Source organism: Syngnathoides biaculeatus, chromosome 7 (assembly GCF_019802595.1).
Source record: "Syngnathoides biaculeatus isolate LvHL_M chromosome 7, ASM1980259v1, whole genome shotgun sequence".
NCBI classification, from domain to species: Eukaryota; Metazoa; Chordata; class Actinopteri; order Syngnathiformes; family Syngnathidae; genus Syngnathoides; species Syngnathoides biaculeatus.
The window spans coordinates 30,850,775-30,868,679 of NC_084646.1; the positions used below are offsets into that span (position 1 = coordinate 30,850,775).

The 17,905-nt window shown below is 41.6% G+C and overlaps 1 protein-coding gene across 2 annotated transcripts in view; it reads right to left on the reverse strand.

Moving 5' to 3' along the window:
* tbc1d7 (TBC1 domain family, member 7) overlaps positions 1-17,905 on the reverse strand; it is a 64,145-nt gene that overhangs the window by 45,633 nt on the left and 607 nt on the right. For both annotated transcript variants that reach the window (XM_061824266.1, XM_061824265.1), the window contains exon 2: positions 17,730-17,810. In XM_061824266.1, coding sequence (XP_061680250.1) covers positions 17,730-17,810 — 81 coding nt within the window. The remainder of the gene's footprint in view (positions 1-17,729; positions 17,811-17,905) is intronic.

Genomic DNA, 17,905 nt, shown 5'->3' on the forward strand with positions numbered 1-17,905 from the left:
TTAGCCGGAATGACACTTTATTTGACAGCCGGGAGATTTGAATTCGGGGTAAATCCACTGAAAATTCATGCAATATTGGTGGGTAAAGTAAAAATGCCACCTTTTCCGATACCACAAGCTACACAGGTAGTCAGTCAAAAGCAATACCGGATACCTGGAGGACAGGAAGGAATTTCGGCGACCATTAAAGAATATTTAGCAGCTGGTCTTTTGAAAACAGTGACGACAAACTGGAACAATCCGTTGTGGCCAGTCAGGAAATCAGATAACTCTGGGAGGATGACAGTAGACTACGGAGGATTGAATAAACACACACCTGCATTGACTTCCGCGGTGCCCGACGCAGTGGCAATTATAGAACGAGTGCAACATCATCCCGGAACGTGGTATGGGGTCATAGATTTGGCTAACGCATTTTTCACTATTCCTATTCCTATTCCTTAGGATAGGATGAATCAATTTGCGTTTACCTGGGAAGGGCGCCACTACACGTTGACCAGACTACCATAGGGTTATTTACATAGTCCCACAATCTGCCACCGGGTGGTAGCAGAGCACCTGGAAAAGCTAAAAGTTCCTAAGGAAATAATGATACTTTAGTTGGGGAGAAGAACAACAGCGATCATTTGATATGGCAAAGGAAGCGATACAGCAAGCAGTGTCACTGGGAAAAATGAAATCGGGACCGGTAGAATTGCAGGTTTTGGCGTTAAATGAATACGCTAACTGGAGTTTGTGGCAAAAGCAAGATAGGATTCGTAAACCCTTGGGATTCTGGTCGAGAAAGCTCCCAGAAGCAGGCCTAAGGTACACACCTTTTGAAAAGCAGCTATTAGCATGCTATTGGGCAATGGTTGAAACTGAGGCTCAAACGGTGGGCCATGAGGTGTTAATGAGAACAGATATACCGATTTTGACATGGGTTAAAGGTAACCCGACAACACATAGAATAGGAATTGCACAGGAACCTAGTATTATCAAATGGAAATGGTATGTGTCTGAGCGAATTAAAATAGGGGAAAAAGGAGTCTAAAGAGTGGGCAAAGACACACCATGTAGAATGGATCTATCACATTCCCTATTATCCGCAGGCTGCTGGGTTAATAGAGCGAATGAATGGAATTCTTAAGGAAACATTGAAAAAGCTATCTCGAAACAGAACGCTGGACAAATGGTGCAAAGACTTACCCGAGGCGGTGAATCAGATTAATAAGAGACCGCTTGGGGCGGGAATAACGCCCCGAATACGAATGATAATGAGGGTACCGGTACAAAAATTCCAATGGGGAAATTAAAATGTAGAAAATTGATCCTCAAGCTGAAATTCCCGTACGAGCTACTCCAGGCTCAGCGGGATTGGATTTGAAAATCCGGACAAACATCACTCTGGTTCCCAACGAAATCCAAATAGTGAAAACAGGATTGGGGTTCCGGTGTCCACCAGGGACATATGGACACATTATACCACGAAGTGGGTTATCACTAAAAGGGTTAACAATTCAAGCCGGAGTAATTGATGCGGACTATCAAGGAGAAATTGGAGTGGTTTGCAAATTATTAGCAGAACAGCCCCTTACATTGGAATGAGGGGACAAAATTGCTCAATTGGTAGTGAAGCCTTGCCTTGCAACCAAGGTAAAAGAAATACCTAAACCTGTGGTGATAACCACCAGAGGGGAGGGAGGATTTGGCTCCACTGATTTGGCAGGGGCAAACGTTTGGGTAAAACAGCCAGACGGTCCTCCCCGAGCAGCAGAAATTATAGCTCAAGGGCAAGATGCTACTGTGAGCGTCTTATATCCTGGAGAGGAAAAATGGGTAAATGTACCGGTGTCAAAATGTTATACAAGAAAGAACTGATCACATGTTTGTAGTATGCACTATTTGTCGTAATACAGATGCCGTGGTGGTATTTGCTGATTGGAAGACCATCATTAGAGAGGCGCAATGGCTGGACCAGGGAAGACCGAGGGCCCAAGAGGTGGCAATGTCGTCTGCTGGGTCACGTGCATCCTTGTCCTTGGTGCCATGGTCCAACTCTGCTGCGCAATGACGGAGGGTGACAAATTGGAGCAGGTCCAGCGGCTCCACATAAGACGGAAAAGCAGTACCCAAGACCGTACTCAAGGAGACTACACCTGTCCAGCTTACCGAGCTTGCGACGTGGTAAACGTCACCAGCAATTGTCAGATGTGGAAGTGCAAAAGGTGCCTTGAAGGAAAGGACAACCCGGTGGTGGAACAAGGATGCAACTTAACCGTCACTTCAGTAGTCCCCATGTGCCACTACAACAGGACGACCGAGACCTGGAATGAGCACAACTGGACGAGGTGGACGATTACCATAAAAGAAACCCTGGTTTTTTTTTTTAACAGCACTGAAATCTCGGGACGGAACACATTTTTGTAACACACATAGGACCAGTATTAGATACCTGTACACACATGGCACAAGCCAGGGTTAAAACCCGAGTGTACTGGGAAATAAAATTCCCCGATATACCACACTGTACACGAAGACGTAGTGCTTGGTATGATACTCTCTTCGGAGGAATGGGAACACTGTATGGTGTAGCTAATGCTGCAGATAATGAAGTAACCAGAACAATGTTATCTAACACAGGGCAACATGCATCCGAGGGTATACATCAGGTAGGGGTATGGCTTCCAAAAGCTATGATAGGGCAATTGGAAAACACAGATGTTTGGAAAAAGGCATTTACATGGGAGTTAAACTTATGGAATGAAACATATGATGCGTTAAAGAATCTATCACATAGAGGTAATTGGACACCCTGTGCATTGCAAATGATACATGCGGAAGCTCAAAAAGAGCGATTCCAGAGAATAATGACAACGGAAAACGGTTTAGAATATTAGTAGCAAACTTTGGTTACAGTTACACTCGGAGCGAACAAAATGCAACAGTACATATTGTGCTGGGTATTGGACTCAGTACAATGTGTCTACTGTCAAAACGATATGCAAGTATCAAGTATTACTGGTGATTACTGCCACAGGATTTTGGTTTCTACATCTGGATGGAGAGTGGATGGATGTGGGAACTAATACGACTTATGAGATGAAAATGTGTGACGAAACAGACAGAGGAAGGGCGTGTACATTACAACAGGGACACAGCAATCCATGTTTAACCGACTCAGAGGCTGTACTTTGTGATTGGACGAGGGAGCCACGAAGGGAGATGTTGTGGCAAATCAGACCACATGCTCTATGTGTGGCAACAATGCAGGACTTTGGTGCCCCCTCTGATTCTGTTGGTTATTGTAATAGTATTGCTATCACTATGTTATCTGCTAACATGTATCTACGTAAGATGTATCCGAGCTGAAGTGGAGTGGGTGATTATGCAACGCATGAGATGATTGTACGCCTTGAGAAAAGTAATGGACACTTCGGTGTTGAGAACTACACTGTTAAGTTGGTGCCTTACCCCACTCATGTATACATTTATGCTAGATGGCAAGGATGTTTATCACATCAATATATTCACAGAAACCTAACGTTGCGGGAATTATGGTCCATGTTTTTTCATGACATCATGAATCACACTGGAAATGGAATAGTGTTACCATCGACGTTTGACGGGTATATCAACTAATATGTGAAGCCTCAAGAGTGGAATGAAAGGAGTGTTAATTAGTGATGCTTCCCATAACCGTTGAATACCCGAATGTATTGTGCAACCATGGTTATATAAGTTGTTTTTCACTCACTTGTTTTTCACTATCTTGTTTGCATGCATACACTCACTTGTTTTTCGCATCACTTGTTTTTCTGGTCAAGACATCTGGACCGTTTCACTATCTTGTTCGCATGCATACCAAAGACGAACATTGTTGTGGGATGTCTGTCTAACAGTTATGGCTGCGTAAGATGTTTTTCAGAGCCTGAAGGACACACTTAGGTGTCAATAGTAAATCAGGAAACAATCGTTGCGGCGCCAGGTGGGACGGGTAGGCCACCCGCCCTTTCTCTCGCACACAACTGAAAAGTATAATAGAGATGCAGAGTACAAACAGGTAGAGTCTGCTGCGGGTTTCGTACGGACGCCCAGCTGGTTGACAAGCGGACCTCTACCTGGGTGATTGGCTCTCCACCTTCTCGGCATAGGTAAGGGGCTCATATGATTGATTTCACGCAATGTCAACTGTATTTTGAGAACTTGCATTTGGTCGAAATAAATATGCCAGTTATTGAGGCTAAATAGCATTTGGGAACGTTGGTCTTTTGTTGAGTGTTGTCTTTGTCTCCTGAGCGCCGACCAGCACCGATCCTTTCAATAAAACAACAGTATTAATAAAAAATTATGCTATCATTGACCATTTATTTTAGTTGATTGAGGGATTCTGTTCTGACAATTGCAGGGACCTGCCCTGAGATATATATTACCGCTACATCAGTACATGCACAAAGATTATTAATAAAGATTTTGTAAGACATTTTTTTAAAAACAATGCAAGTACAAACAAAAGTATAAACCTAGCAAAGTAGAAATACAGATAATTCCTAATATTTTGAGCAATTGGATAGCAGCAACTTGGTGGTGCGCATAGAAGGGTTTTCCTGATTTGTTTGGGTCAACTTTGGGGGTGCACATTATACTTCAGGATGCATTATACACGAGAAATTACGGTATATATAAACTGCACGGTTGAAGCCAGAGGTTTACATAGACCGTGCAAAAACGTTTCATTTGAAGACAGGTTGCACAGTGGTGGGTGCAATTGTAGAGTGTTGGGTTTAGTTCTGAGGACCGGGGTTCGAGTCCCAGCACTCCCTGTGTAGCGTTAGCAAGGTCTCCCCGTGCGTGCGTGGGTTTTCTCTGGGCATTCCAGTGTCCTCCCACATCCCCAAAAACATGCATTAATTGACCCCTCCTCTTAACCACGCCTCCTGAAGTGACGTCACATCACGTGTGCTGACGTCAGACAAACAATTAGGAAAAATATCGGCGCAGCAAGAAAGGAATAGAGCGAAACTGTCCTATTTACCGGCTGATTTCTCACTCGCATTCTTAGCTAACAGTGAAATATCGTTGAAAAGCAGACAGCAGGGTTCAAGCATTTCAGCGAGGGGTATTTCAATGGTATTTACATGCATATCGACGGAGAAACCATTGATATTAGCGCGAGATCTTTCCAGAGTCAGAGGAAGACCGAGAAGCCACATAATATAATATATTATAACCCAAAGACGAATTCGTCATTGACAGTTTCCTATTTTCGTGTTACATATCACACTTGTGTGCAGAATCTGTATGTGTATATGTATAGCCGTTTATGAACCGCCGTATGAAAGAAAAGAAGGCGAGGCTTGATTTTTGAGTTGTTTCTCTCATTTTCTTTGTGTAACGTCACGCGCTCCCCTCAATAATTATTCTTGAATTAGTGCCGATCCTACGTAAGTCCCGACCGAATACGACAATCACTACTTTAGTGTCCTCAAACATCCTTCCTTCAGTCTTGGTGTCTCGGTGCACGTTGAAGGCTTTTAGGACTGCTAGTCCGGTTTAGCTTAGCTAATTAGCCGCGAACAATGGGACACGTTTGTGCAGTCAGATCATCGCAAAATATCACTCAACACAGATCAAGTGTGACAATCATTCACAGGTAGCTATATTATGCAAGCGAAGAACTGCTAATTCATTATATGAGACATGTATTGAAAATCAAATATAGGGCATACCTTCGTGCTAACAAACAAAGTCCGGTTTAGCTTCGCTCGGGAGCGCCGAACAGAGACACGTTTGTGCAGTCAGATCATTCCAAAATATCGCTCAACACAGATCAAGTGTGTCAATCATTCACACTTAGCTATGTTATGTAAGCGAAGAACTGCTAATTCATTTATATGAGACATGGATTGAAAATCAAATTTAGGGTTTACTATCGTGCAAACATATCTGTTCCGGTTGGTGGATTCAGTTGATCATGCGGTCTTCCTCAAAGTTTTATCTATCAAAGACATTTTTCGTACTCGCTCTTCTGTTCCGGTTGATTTTAGATGGATTCAGTTGATGATGCGGTCTTACACAAAGTGCGATCCATCAAAGACATTTTTCGTACTGGGTCTTCAGTTTTGGAAAGGGTACGAATTGAACTCCACCAACTAGCCTTTCAGGATACCTGTCGTCACTATTATAAAGTCCGTGACTACACGTCTTAACCATATCTATTGTTAAAGAACCCAAATACGCGATAAAACGCCAACAGAAGCTATACTGGACCATCCAGCCAGCGTTGTCTGAGATTTCAGTCAGAGATTATGCAGATCTCTGGCCTCTGATTGGTCAGTGACGCAGATTGCGCAACATCCACGGAGGGGTCAATTAGGGATTCTAAATTGGCCTTCGGTGTGATTGTGAGCTTGACTGTTGTCTGTCGCTATGTGCTCTGTGATTGGCTGACAACCACTTTATAGTGTACCCCACCTCTTGCCCGATGATATCAGGGATTGGCGCAACCACCACCATGTCCCAGGTGAGCATAAGTGGGTCGGAAAATTAATGAAAGAAAGAAGATAAACAAAGATGCTCGTGTCAACAAGTTGTGTGCAAAAGTACTAGTAAAACGCAACATGGCAATGCTGCTGTAATTTTCACTCAGAAAAATATTTCTCTGTTGTATTTGCCACCACTGCTCTAAATTATCCCTAGGTGTGATTGTGAGTGTGACTGTTGTCTGTCTTCATGTTCCCTGCGATTGGCTGGAAACCAGTTCTGGGTGTACCCTGCCTAATGCCGGATGACAGCTCTGATAGGCTCCAGCACTCCCACGACCATCATGATGATAAGCGGCTCAGAAAATGGATGGATGGATGGATGCATGACTGAAGACAAATTAGACAAGACTTCTCCTGTTTCAGATCAGTCAAGATCACCCAACTTATTTCATTTTGTTAAATATAGCCTCCCTATCGCCCAAAACATAAATGTAGCAGCGAGCCTTGTAAGGATCAGCCGCTTGGAAAATGGATGGAAATCCCACAATTATGAGAGAATTTCTTTGGAAATGTAATTTAATTTTGTTTGAAGTCAAACGTTTACATACATTTCCTTTGTGTCAAGTAGCATTGCCTTTGAACAGCCTAGACCAGTGGTCCCCAATCACCGGGCCGCGGACCGGAACTGGTCCGTGGTTCAATTGACCCCTCCGTGGATATTGCGCAATCCGCGTCACCAACCAATCAGAGGCCAGAGATCTGCATAAACCAAAGCCCGTTTTTGCTCCCGCCATTTTCTCAGACAACATTGCATGGTCCAGTATAGGTTTAGTTAGCGTTTTATCGCGTATTTGGGTTATTTAACAAAAAATATGGTTAAGAGGTGTAGTCACGGACTTTGTAATAGTGACGACAGGTATCCTGAAAGGCTACTTGGTGGAGTTCAATTCGTACCCTTTCTAAAACCGAAGACCCAGTACGAAAAATGCCTTTGATGGATCAAACTTTGTGGAAGACCGCATCATCAACTAAATCCATCTAATATCAACCGGAACAGATATGTTTGCACAAAGGTATGCCCTATATTTGATTTTCAATACACGTCTTGTGTAAATGAATTCGAAGTTCTTCGCTAGCATAACACTGCTGCGTGTGAACGATTGACACACGTATTTAGCGATGATCGGACTGCACAAACATATTGATTTCGTGCTGGCTCGCGACCGAAGCTTAACCAGACTGTTTGCATGAAGATATGCCCTAAATTTGATTTTTAATACGAGTCTCGTATAAATGAATGAGACGTTCTCCGCTAGCATAACACCGCTACGTGCGAACGATTGACACACTTATTCTTTGTTGAGCGATATTTAGCGATGATCGGACTGCACAAACATATTGATTTCGTGCTGGCTCGCGACCGAAGCTTAACCAGACTGTGTTTGCATGAAGATATGCCCTAAATTTGATTTTTAATACGCGTCTCGTATAAATGAATGAGACGTTCTCCGCTAGCATAACACTGCTACGTGCGAACGATTGACACACTTATTCTTTGTTGAGCAATATTTAGCGATGATCGGACTGCACAAACGTATCGATTTCTTGCTGGCTCGCGGCCGAAGCTTAACCAGACTGTGTTTGCACGAAGATATGGCCTAAATTTGATTTTTAATACACGTCTCGTATAAATGAATGAGACGTTCTCCGCTAGCATAACATTGCTACGTGTGAATGATTGAATGAAATCAGAAGCATGGCGTCTCTCTCAGTTAAGAATGTATTGTATTTAGAATCTATACTATATCGTTGATTTGAATGAAATCAGAAGCATGGAGTCTGTCTCAGTTCATAATGTATTGTATTGTATTTTTACTGTTTGTCTTACGTCAGCGCACGTGGCGTGACGTCACTTCATGAGGCGTGGTTAAGTGCCCTGTACGGAGGGGTAAATTGGTACTGGGCCCGCCAAAGAAATAATTAACTGGCTCCGTTGTATTCATTATCTGAGTCTGAACAATCTTTTATTTTGAAAAATGACCGGATTCTTTTGGTTACATCTCCCTCACTTGAGTGCCAAAATTTACTCCCACAAACTAGCAAAATGAGTTCAAAACATCTTTGGAAAATGTCTTTTCAAAGGGGAAAAGGCCCAGTGAAGAGACAGAAGAAGAGCCTACAACTTCCAATAAAAAGAAACATTTTAACAGACAATACCAGGAGTTCTACTTGAAATACGGATTTATCACAACAGGTGATTCCCACAGCCCCAGCCCGTTCCGCATCATATGCAGCGAACGGCTCTCTATTGAGGCAATGAAGCCTTCAAAATTGCTTCACCACTTGGACACCAAGCACCCTGGATTAAAAAACAAACCCCCACAGTATTTTGAAAGAAAAAAACAGGAACATGAAGGACAGAAGAAATTACTGAAGGCCACCACAGCAATAAATGCAAATCCACAGAAAGCATCGTACTTGGTGGCTAACCGCATTGCTAAGGCTAAAAAGTCATTCGCTATTAGTGAAGAATTAATTTTGCCCTCCACTAAAGAAATTTGCCATGAAATTTGAGAAGAGAAGATTTGTGAGAAGCTGCTGTTAAAAAGGTAGCACAGGTACCTATGTCAGCTAGCACCGTGACTCGGCGCATTGAGGAAATAGCCAAAGACGTTGAAAAACAATTGTTGGAGAGGATTAATAAATCACGGTGATACGCACTACAGGCTGACGAATCTACAGATGTTGACAAGGTAATACTACTTGTTAATGTGCGATATCAGCAGGATGTACATGAGGATATGTTATGTGCACTATCGTTGCCAACCAACACCACAGCTGCAGAACTGTTCAAGTTGCTGGATGGATATATATCAGATAAACTGAAATGGTCTTTTTGTGTCAGTATATGCACAGACGGAGCTGCTGCTGTCTGGTTAAACTGCTCGTGTTCAGGAGGTTGCACCTGAGTGTGAATCTACGCATTGTATGATTCACAGGGAAATGCTGGCAAGCCGAAAAATGCCACTGGAATTGAACGGTGTTTTGAATGACGTCGTTATTAACCACATCAAAGCACACAACCTTAACTCGCGCCTATTTGAAGAGCTTTGTGAAGAGATGGATGCGGAGCATACACAGCTTCTCTTATACACGGAAATAATGTGGTTATCCAGAGGGAAATAACTCACAAGTGTTTGAATTACGAGAGCCACTGCAAAGATTTCTCTCTGAAAAAAAGTCGCCACTGGCTGCACATTTTACTGACAAGGAATGGGTCGCAAAACTGTCGTACTTGTTTGACATATTCACCCTGCTCAATTAATTCAATCTGTCACTTCAGGGGAAAATGACAATGTCTTCAAATTATTAGATAAAGTAGCTGGACTTAAAGCCAAATTGGATTTGTGGGGACGACGCGTGAACAGAGGCATGTTTGATATGTTTCAAACATTACTGGGGATTTTGTGTGAAAGTGAGCCTTCATTCTCCCAGGTGGTGCATGATCACCTGTTTTTGTTCTTAAAAGAGTTTGAGCGTTCCCAAACAAAAAGGACCCACGAACTGCCAAGGAATGGATCCGTGACCCATTTATCAATAAACCAGGTCAATACAGCATGTCTAAGCAAGAAAAAGATCAACTGATGTAGGGCGCAAATGATACCTTTAAAAGTATTTTCGAGACAACAACTCTGCCGATGTTCTGTATTAAAGTCATGGCAGAATACCCAGAGTTCGCCACCAAAGCACTGACAACCCTGTTGTCATTTCTGACATCCTATCTGTGTGAAGCGGGGTTTTCTGCAGTGACAACAACAAAGACAAAACAACATAATAAACTGGACACTAGCAATACACTTCATGTGTCATTGTCATCATTATACCCAGATGGGACCATCTCGTTGCAGAGAAACAAGCGCAGGGCTTCCATTGATTTAGCTATGGTGACTTTTCATGCACTTTAAATTAATTTTTGCGGCGTATGCATATCTTATTTTGAAGGCTTGTTTAAATGTTACTATAGCGACCAGTCAGCGAGCGTTCGGGCTCTGGTCGCCAACACAGGGAGATGAGGCAGAGGGTAGAGGAGATTGTTCAAACTGACTAATTTATTTCAGCTGTTGAAAAATAATAATCATCGAGAGTTTAATAATAAGAACAAAATTGAACTGCTGCGTTGGTATATTTAAAAAAGAGAAATGTGGAATTTTTATTTTTCACGTTTATTACTTTATTATGTTATTTATCATGTTTACTAAATTCGATAGTCAATGAAAGCAAAATACAATACAAACAATCTACGTACAATCTATGTCGCATTCCCCACAGTCTGCAGTTAAATGGTCAAGCATTGACCAGTCCTAAGTGACAAAAAGGTTGGGGACCACTGGCCTAGACTAAAATGAACATTTGACCCAGGGTTCTTTATAACCAACATGTGCGGAAATACCTCAATTCGATTCATATTCATTAATTGTTTCAGCTAAAAGTAAGTAATATAGCATTATTTAAGTAGTGTTAGATATTTGGGACTGTATCGTTATGTCAAAAGGTTTATATGTATAAGTTTAAACTTGACTTCCTGTTTTATGCTTGTAGTCTTTTATTTAGATGGGTAAACACCACAACTCAGTATTTTGACACGAATCGTAACGGCACACGGCACTGTTTTTTTTCCTTTAATGGATAAAATCAGATGCTATAAAATGCTGATTGCTTTGCCAAATTTCAAAAATGAGACACAAGGTGTATGTGATACTGTGAGATGTGACTATTTTCCAAATTCATCAATGTAAAGTTGTTCATTCTTTAGCTTTTAATGTCATCTTTGCTTACGTGGAAGACTAAAATAAATGCTAACATCCATCAGTGCAACCAACTGGTGGTGAGCTGACAACAATGGTGGAGGAAAATCCCCGTCTGATGTGGCAGGCCCAAAAGTATTCTGAGGGTCTGGTCAGAAGAGTTGGCAGAATCCCGCCAGAAGGAGTTTCAAGTCACATCCCTGTCAGAACTTTGCTTGGAATGCAATTACTCGTGGTTTCACAACATTTTTCAGCAAAGAATGATTACATGTTGTTGAGTCAAATGCTCGTCGCTGTAACATTCACAAACATTTAAAAACCTACATAACTTGCAAGTTTAAACTTATTGGAAAGACAGGGCTTGTGAGGTGATTGCTGAATCTACAATTCAGAATGACTGCGCAATGCCTTAAAAGTGTAAAGAAATGCACAAATTCACTATCGCCACACTTTTTTTTTTCTTTGTCAAAAGTGTATTTTTTGTTGTTCATTTTTTTATTTACATAAATAATAGTTTTATAGGCAGGACACGTGGGCAATGCATTGTGGGTCATCCTGACATGCGCTGCAGGTAAAAAAAATGTCTCACTGACATAGTATAGTACTAATATCTGAGATAAGGCGGCACGATGGGACAGCTGGTAAAGCATTGGCCTCATAGTTCTGAGGTCCCGGGTTCAATCCCGGACTCACCTGTGTGGAGTTTGCATGTTCTCCCCGTGCCTGCGTGGGTTTCCTCCGGGCACTCTGGTTTCCTCTCACATCCCCAAAACATGCAAAATTATTTGGACACTCTAACTTGCTCTTAGGTGTGATTGTGAGTGCGGCTGTTTGGCTCCATGTGCCCTGCAATTGGCCGGCAACCAGTTCAGGGTGTACCCCGCCTCCACCAAGTTGACAGCTGGGATAGGCTCCAACACTCCCAGCGACCCCCGTGAGGATAAGTGGCAAAGAAAATGGATGGATGGATATCTTAACTAATATTTACAATGGAAAGTCTGAGCTTTCAACTTCATTGTAGTCCGGATTGTGAGCTGGTTTAAAGTGTATGGAAGTTGCTCAATGCACCTTTTGCTAATATTGTTTTTTTATGCTGAATTTGAATCTGAAATCCGTTAAGAAGAAAACATTTTTATTTTTCAATTATTGGCAAAAAAAATTATCGCACATTGCTGGATTCGCCGGAAAAAGACAGAAATGAAGCGGAAATAGCCGAGTAGGAACATGAAGGCCAAACCGGTGACAACAGTGGCGAGCATTGGAAAATATTGTAATAACGACAATGAATTTTCCAATATTTTCAGTGATGAACATTATTCTGAAGGGTCCCACGAAGACGGTGAAAAAAATGAGCTTTATAAAGACGTTAAAGGTTATCAATCTGTGCCAGTTAGACAGCATACACGTTCAAATGCAGACGAAATAGCTGGCCATGAAGAAATTGCCAACCACGCAGGGAGCAGGATATGCCTCGTGTTGGAAACAAAGACTGGTAAGCATTTGTGAAGTTCTTGTTTGGTTTAGTGATAAACTGATAAATAGTAAAGGCTTTTTGATATCCTGAATGTATATAAGAAGTTTTTGGTCTTGTTTTAAAATCATGCAAACGCCGTGTATTTAGTAACGACCACCCGGTCGTTCATTGTACAGTGCGATGGATCTGCCTGTACTTGTATGAGAAACTATTTGCAGTATGATGTCCATCACTAATTTGCATGTACAAGGCTCGTTTATTATCGCACCAAAACACACAGAAGATGCTAATGTAGTCCATCGTCTAAGTTGGTATATTTTCAAAAACAAGGATTTTAATGAAAAAATCTGATTAAAATGTTGCCACGTTAATTTGAGAGCACCATAAATATAATTTCCCATGGTAAACTGATGCCATCACTGGACAGTAGCGAGACCCGTTCAAACCCCATTTTAGTCACAATTTTCCCAAGATGTCATGAGCAAAACTGCAAAACTTTATACTGAAAGCTGTAAACCGGTATCTTGTGGTTTTGTTTGGGCACGAAATGGTTAAAATATAAATGTAAAAGGGGTGGATGGTTCTGTTTCCTGGACTGATATGGGTCTTTGAGCTGTAGAAGTTTGTGAATGTGAACAGATTTTAATTTTATTTATTGATTTTATTATATCCACAGGTGTTCATGTAAATGCTGCATTCCTATGCAAACAACAAGAGAGGTTTGGCTGCCACGAGAATCAACATATTCACCAGAAAATGGCAGATTATCCAGACCACCTACAGTGCATGACGGAGCACCCAGGATTTATTGCCAGCTGTCTGGACACATGGGTAGTAGAGGTTGCCTTCTTACTATTCAGGCAAACGGATCAGCAGCGACCGGATTTTCCACAGCACGAGTAAGAGCTAATTTAAAAATTATTATTTCTCCTAATCAGCCCAGCTTTTTGACATTTACATTCAACCATCCATCCATCCGTTTTCTTCATCGCTTATCCCTATCCCAGCTGTCACGAAGCAGAAGGAACTGAAGATCCCGGAGAAAATGCACAGTGCACGGGAAGAACATACAAACTCCACACAGGTGGGGCTGGTATTGAACTCGGGTCCTCATAATTGTGAGGCCAATGCTTTACAGCTGCGCCTCTGTGTCGCCCTGCTAAAAGCACCATTTATCCAATCAACTGCTTGTTCAAACAAAGTCCCATTCTGGAAAATTGTCATATTTTCTGATTTTCAGGTCAATGCGACATACTGCTTATAGACAGCTTGTGAGATCATGTTGGGGAAATTTTGGCAGCTATAACTGCGTGCCACTTCCATCCTGCTGTGTGTCAAAGATTCATGACACCTTTCTTAATCCAGAGGGACAAGAGTGCACAGGATTTAAATGGTCTACATCCTGATTTTTTTTGGTGTGTAAATGTTGATGTATATGTTTGTATATGCACTAAACATACACCACATAACTGGAATCATACAGTTTTAGTGAACTGTATGTTTATATTTTGTATAAATGTTACATAACATTTATACAGAATTATTACATGGTCTTTGAACAAGAGTTTTTGAGAAAAACTAAGGCTGAAATATGCTGCAGTATTCTTTCTACTGTTGGAAAGATAGGCACTTCATCAGTCTAGCAACTTTTGGAATGGACCAAAGATGGAAATTCAGCATCTGCTGGGTCAATGTCAACTGCTTTTGCAGAAGGTGCTTCCTGCAACATCTGTAATTAATCGAGAAAAATAAAGTTAATAGTTTATAAAATAAGAAAAAAAATGTGTAGATAAAGCACAGGTTCATTTCAATCTATTTCATGGTCCAAAAATTATTTTTTAAAATTGCAAACAGCTGTCCTGTGAGTGACTAGTATGTAATACTGCTTGTTTTAATACTACGCCAGTCACTCACATTTGAAAATTGTACAGGTGTGGTCAGTCATACCCACAGATATAAATTACAGGTGTGATCAACCAGTCATGCCCGGAAATATAAAGTTGCGGGTATGTGTTCTGTTTGTAATCCTGACTGTACCTCTTTAAGAGCGGAGGGGGGCAGTGTCAGGTAAACTAGGAAGTGGAAGTAGGCTGAGCAGCAGCTCGTTCCGTGTTAAAAAAAAAAAAAAAAAAAAAAATAGAGGACCACAAGGCTTGCGAGTGCTGGAGCCTATCCCATCTGTCAACAGGCAAGAGGCAGGGTACACCCTGAACTGGTTGCCAACCAATTGCTGGGCATATAGAGACAAACAGCCACACTCATAATCACACCTAGGGGCAATTTAGAGTGTCCAATTAATGTTGCATGTTTTTGGGATGTGGGAGGAAACCGGAGTGCCCGGGGAAAACCCACACAGGCATCGGGAGAACATGCAAACTCAACACAGGAAGGGCCGGGATTGAACACGGGTCCTCAGCACTGTGAGGCCAACACTTTGCAGCAGCACCACACCGTCACCTTTTGTACACAAAATTATCCTCTTTTTGTAGTTGAGAATAGTCAAACAATTTGCGGTAATAAAATATTTTTCGCTAAAGACCGACGTGCTCATTTCGTTCAACCATGTCAATAGTGTTCAAAGTTTTCAGGAAATAAAACATGGTAAAAACATACCTTTGCAACTCGTCTTTTAACAAAAGCTCTTCGCAGTTTTGGTACTTTCTATGGGGGGAGCTGAGCTTGTCGAAGCGTGTCCGGGTTTAGCGGCAGATCCAAGTTCGCGTTTGGTGACTTTAAACCGATCTGTTTAGGTGTTGCACCTGCATGTATGGTAGGCACTGATCTGAGTTTTAACATTGAAAACCCATCTCAGACATGACTCCACCAGTAAAAGAATCCGGGGTGAAATGTTCACTGCATGTAATAGAAGCCTGATCGGGGAATTCTCAAAACGAGTGGGTTTTTCTTCTGTGTAAACCAGTGAGGCTCCATGCTAATCCTTATCCCTGCAGTAACGTCAGAGGCTACTCCCCCTAAATGAGTCATTTTTCAGGTAAGGGAAACTAGGTCAAAGTTCACGGACTTTAATTCATAAACATATTTTTTTAGTAAAAACAAACACGATATGCATTTTATGGTACAGTTGAACGTATATTTTCGCCTAGATAAGATCATTTGCATGAGAAATTAGATATTCCATACACTTTTGGCAACGAGCTGCACGGCTGAGGTCATGTGAGTAAGTGCTTCTAAAATCACCCACAACTTTGCTAGTTAAACAGTTGGCTAATCTTGTCACTTTTTCTTGGTCGTTACATCAAAATTAGGTGGTGGGAGCAGTAGTGTGTGTGCGTGTGTGTGTGTTGTGTGTGTGTATGCCCTTGATATCAAACCACCACTTTTCCACACACACTTGTTTTTGCAAAGGCTAGCACAGACAGTTGCCTTCACGGAGCACAATTGGAATCCATCCATCCATCAACTTATCAGTTAGTCCAAGAAAAGAGTACAGTAATGGGAATAATGTGACCGTTTATGTTTAAGTACTTACTGTACTGTGTTGTCATGTCAATTCTGCATTGAGTTACTGCTTTATGACTACTGTCCGTTTTCCAAGCCACTTATCTTTACAAGGATCCCGGGAATGCGTGAGCCTATCCCAGCTAAATTCGAGTGAAAGATGAACTACACCCTGAACCGGTCAGCAGTCAGTCGCAGAGCACATACCGAGACCATCACTAATATTTAAGTTATTGGTTTATGTTGATATAACTGTATCTCGTGTGGCATACATTCCCAAGTAATGGATACAGTTAAGCAATCCATCCATCGTTTTTCTTAGCCCCTTATCCTCACAAGGGTTGTGGGAGTGCTGGAGCGTATCCCAGCTGTCAACAGGCAGGAGGTAGGGTACACTGGTTGGCAGGCAATCGCAAGCCACAAGGAGACAGACAAAAGTCGCACTCACAATCACACCTGGGGGCAATTTAGAGTCTCCAATTAATGAATGTTTTTGGGACTGGAAGGAAACTGGAGTGCCCAGAGAAAACCCACACAGGCACGTAGAGAACATGCAAACTTCACACAGGCAGGGCCAGCAATGAACCCTGGTCCCCAGAACTGTGAGGTCAACGATTTACAGCTGCATCATTGTTCCGCCACAGTTAAGATAATCCTTTTCTTTTTTGTAGAGGAAAAGTGAGTTCCTGGCACTCGGCAGTTGCTGTTCTAAGAATCGCCAAAACAAAACTAACACCAAACTTTGATGCACTGGCAAAAAACGAAGCGTTCCCATTATGAATAAATCTAAGTATTAACACAATGTTTTTTTTGTTGTAGTTCATTTTTCCATATGTAAGCATCTGCTTGTGAATTGACCAGGCCTGTCAAATTTTAAACATCAATGTGACCCCTGAGCAAAACGTTTGCTCACCCCTGCCCTACCTGACCAACACTAGTCATCACTGATGAAACCCATTTGTCTTGAATTCAATCAAGCGCTAAACGTCATGCCAATTCCAAAATGTTTCATTTTAACGTGAATGAACAAATTTCCATAAATACAATCATGTCAACTGCACATGATAAAAATCTACATTTTAAATAAGTATTTGTAATGGTCTTTTAATGTTAGTCATCAAGTTGACCACTAGATCTGACCATTGCATCTGTTCACATGGCATTTAAGTAGGAACACAAATCAGTTTAGAGGTGTGCAGCCAGAGGGAGGGCAAACAGTTGTTTTGACCAAGATGACACTAAAACATTGATTCATTATTTGGAATGGATGAAACAGAAAATATTTGGACAGTTTTGAATGCAGTGTGTGCCACTCAGTGAGAAATAATGACAAAAAAGCAATAACGATCAATGACTTGTTTCATGAAATCGAACAAGCTCATCAAACACTGTCTGTATGTATGTTTCTTTCCTTTTTCCCCACTCCCGTTGAACTATTACATAGTTTATTTTAAATCTTTGGTTAACTTCCTATTACAAAGATCTTCTGATATCTGCCCAAAGAAAAGCAACCAATCAATGTCTTACCTAGCAAAACTTTCCACACATGAACCCTATACATAGATGGGAGGGGAAATCGTTGACTGAAGGTACTCAGCTTTTCCAGATCTGACGGGGTTTAAAAAAAAAAAAAGTTTTAGTAAACTAACTTGATGGCAAAAGTCCATAGAGGTATAAAAAATACAAAGAGATCCAAATATAAT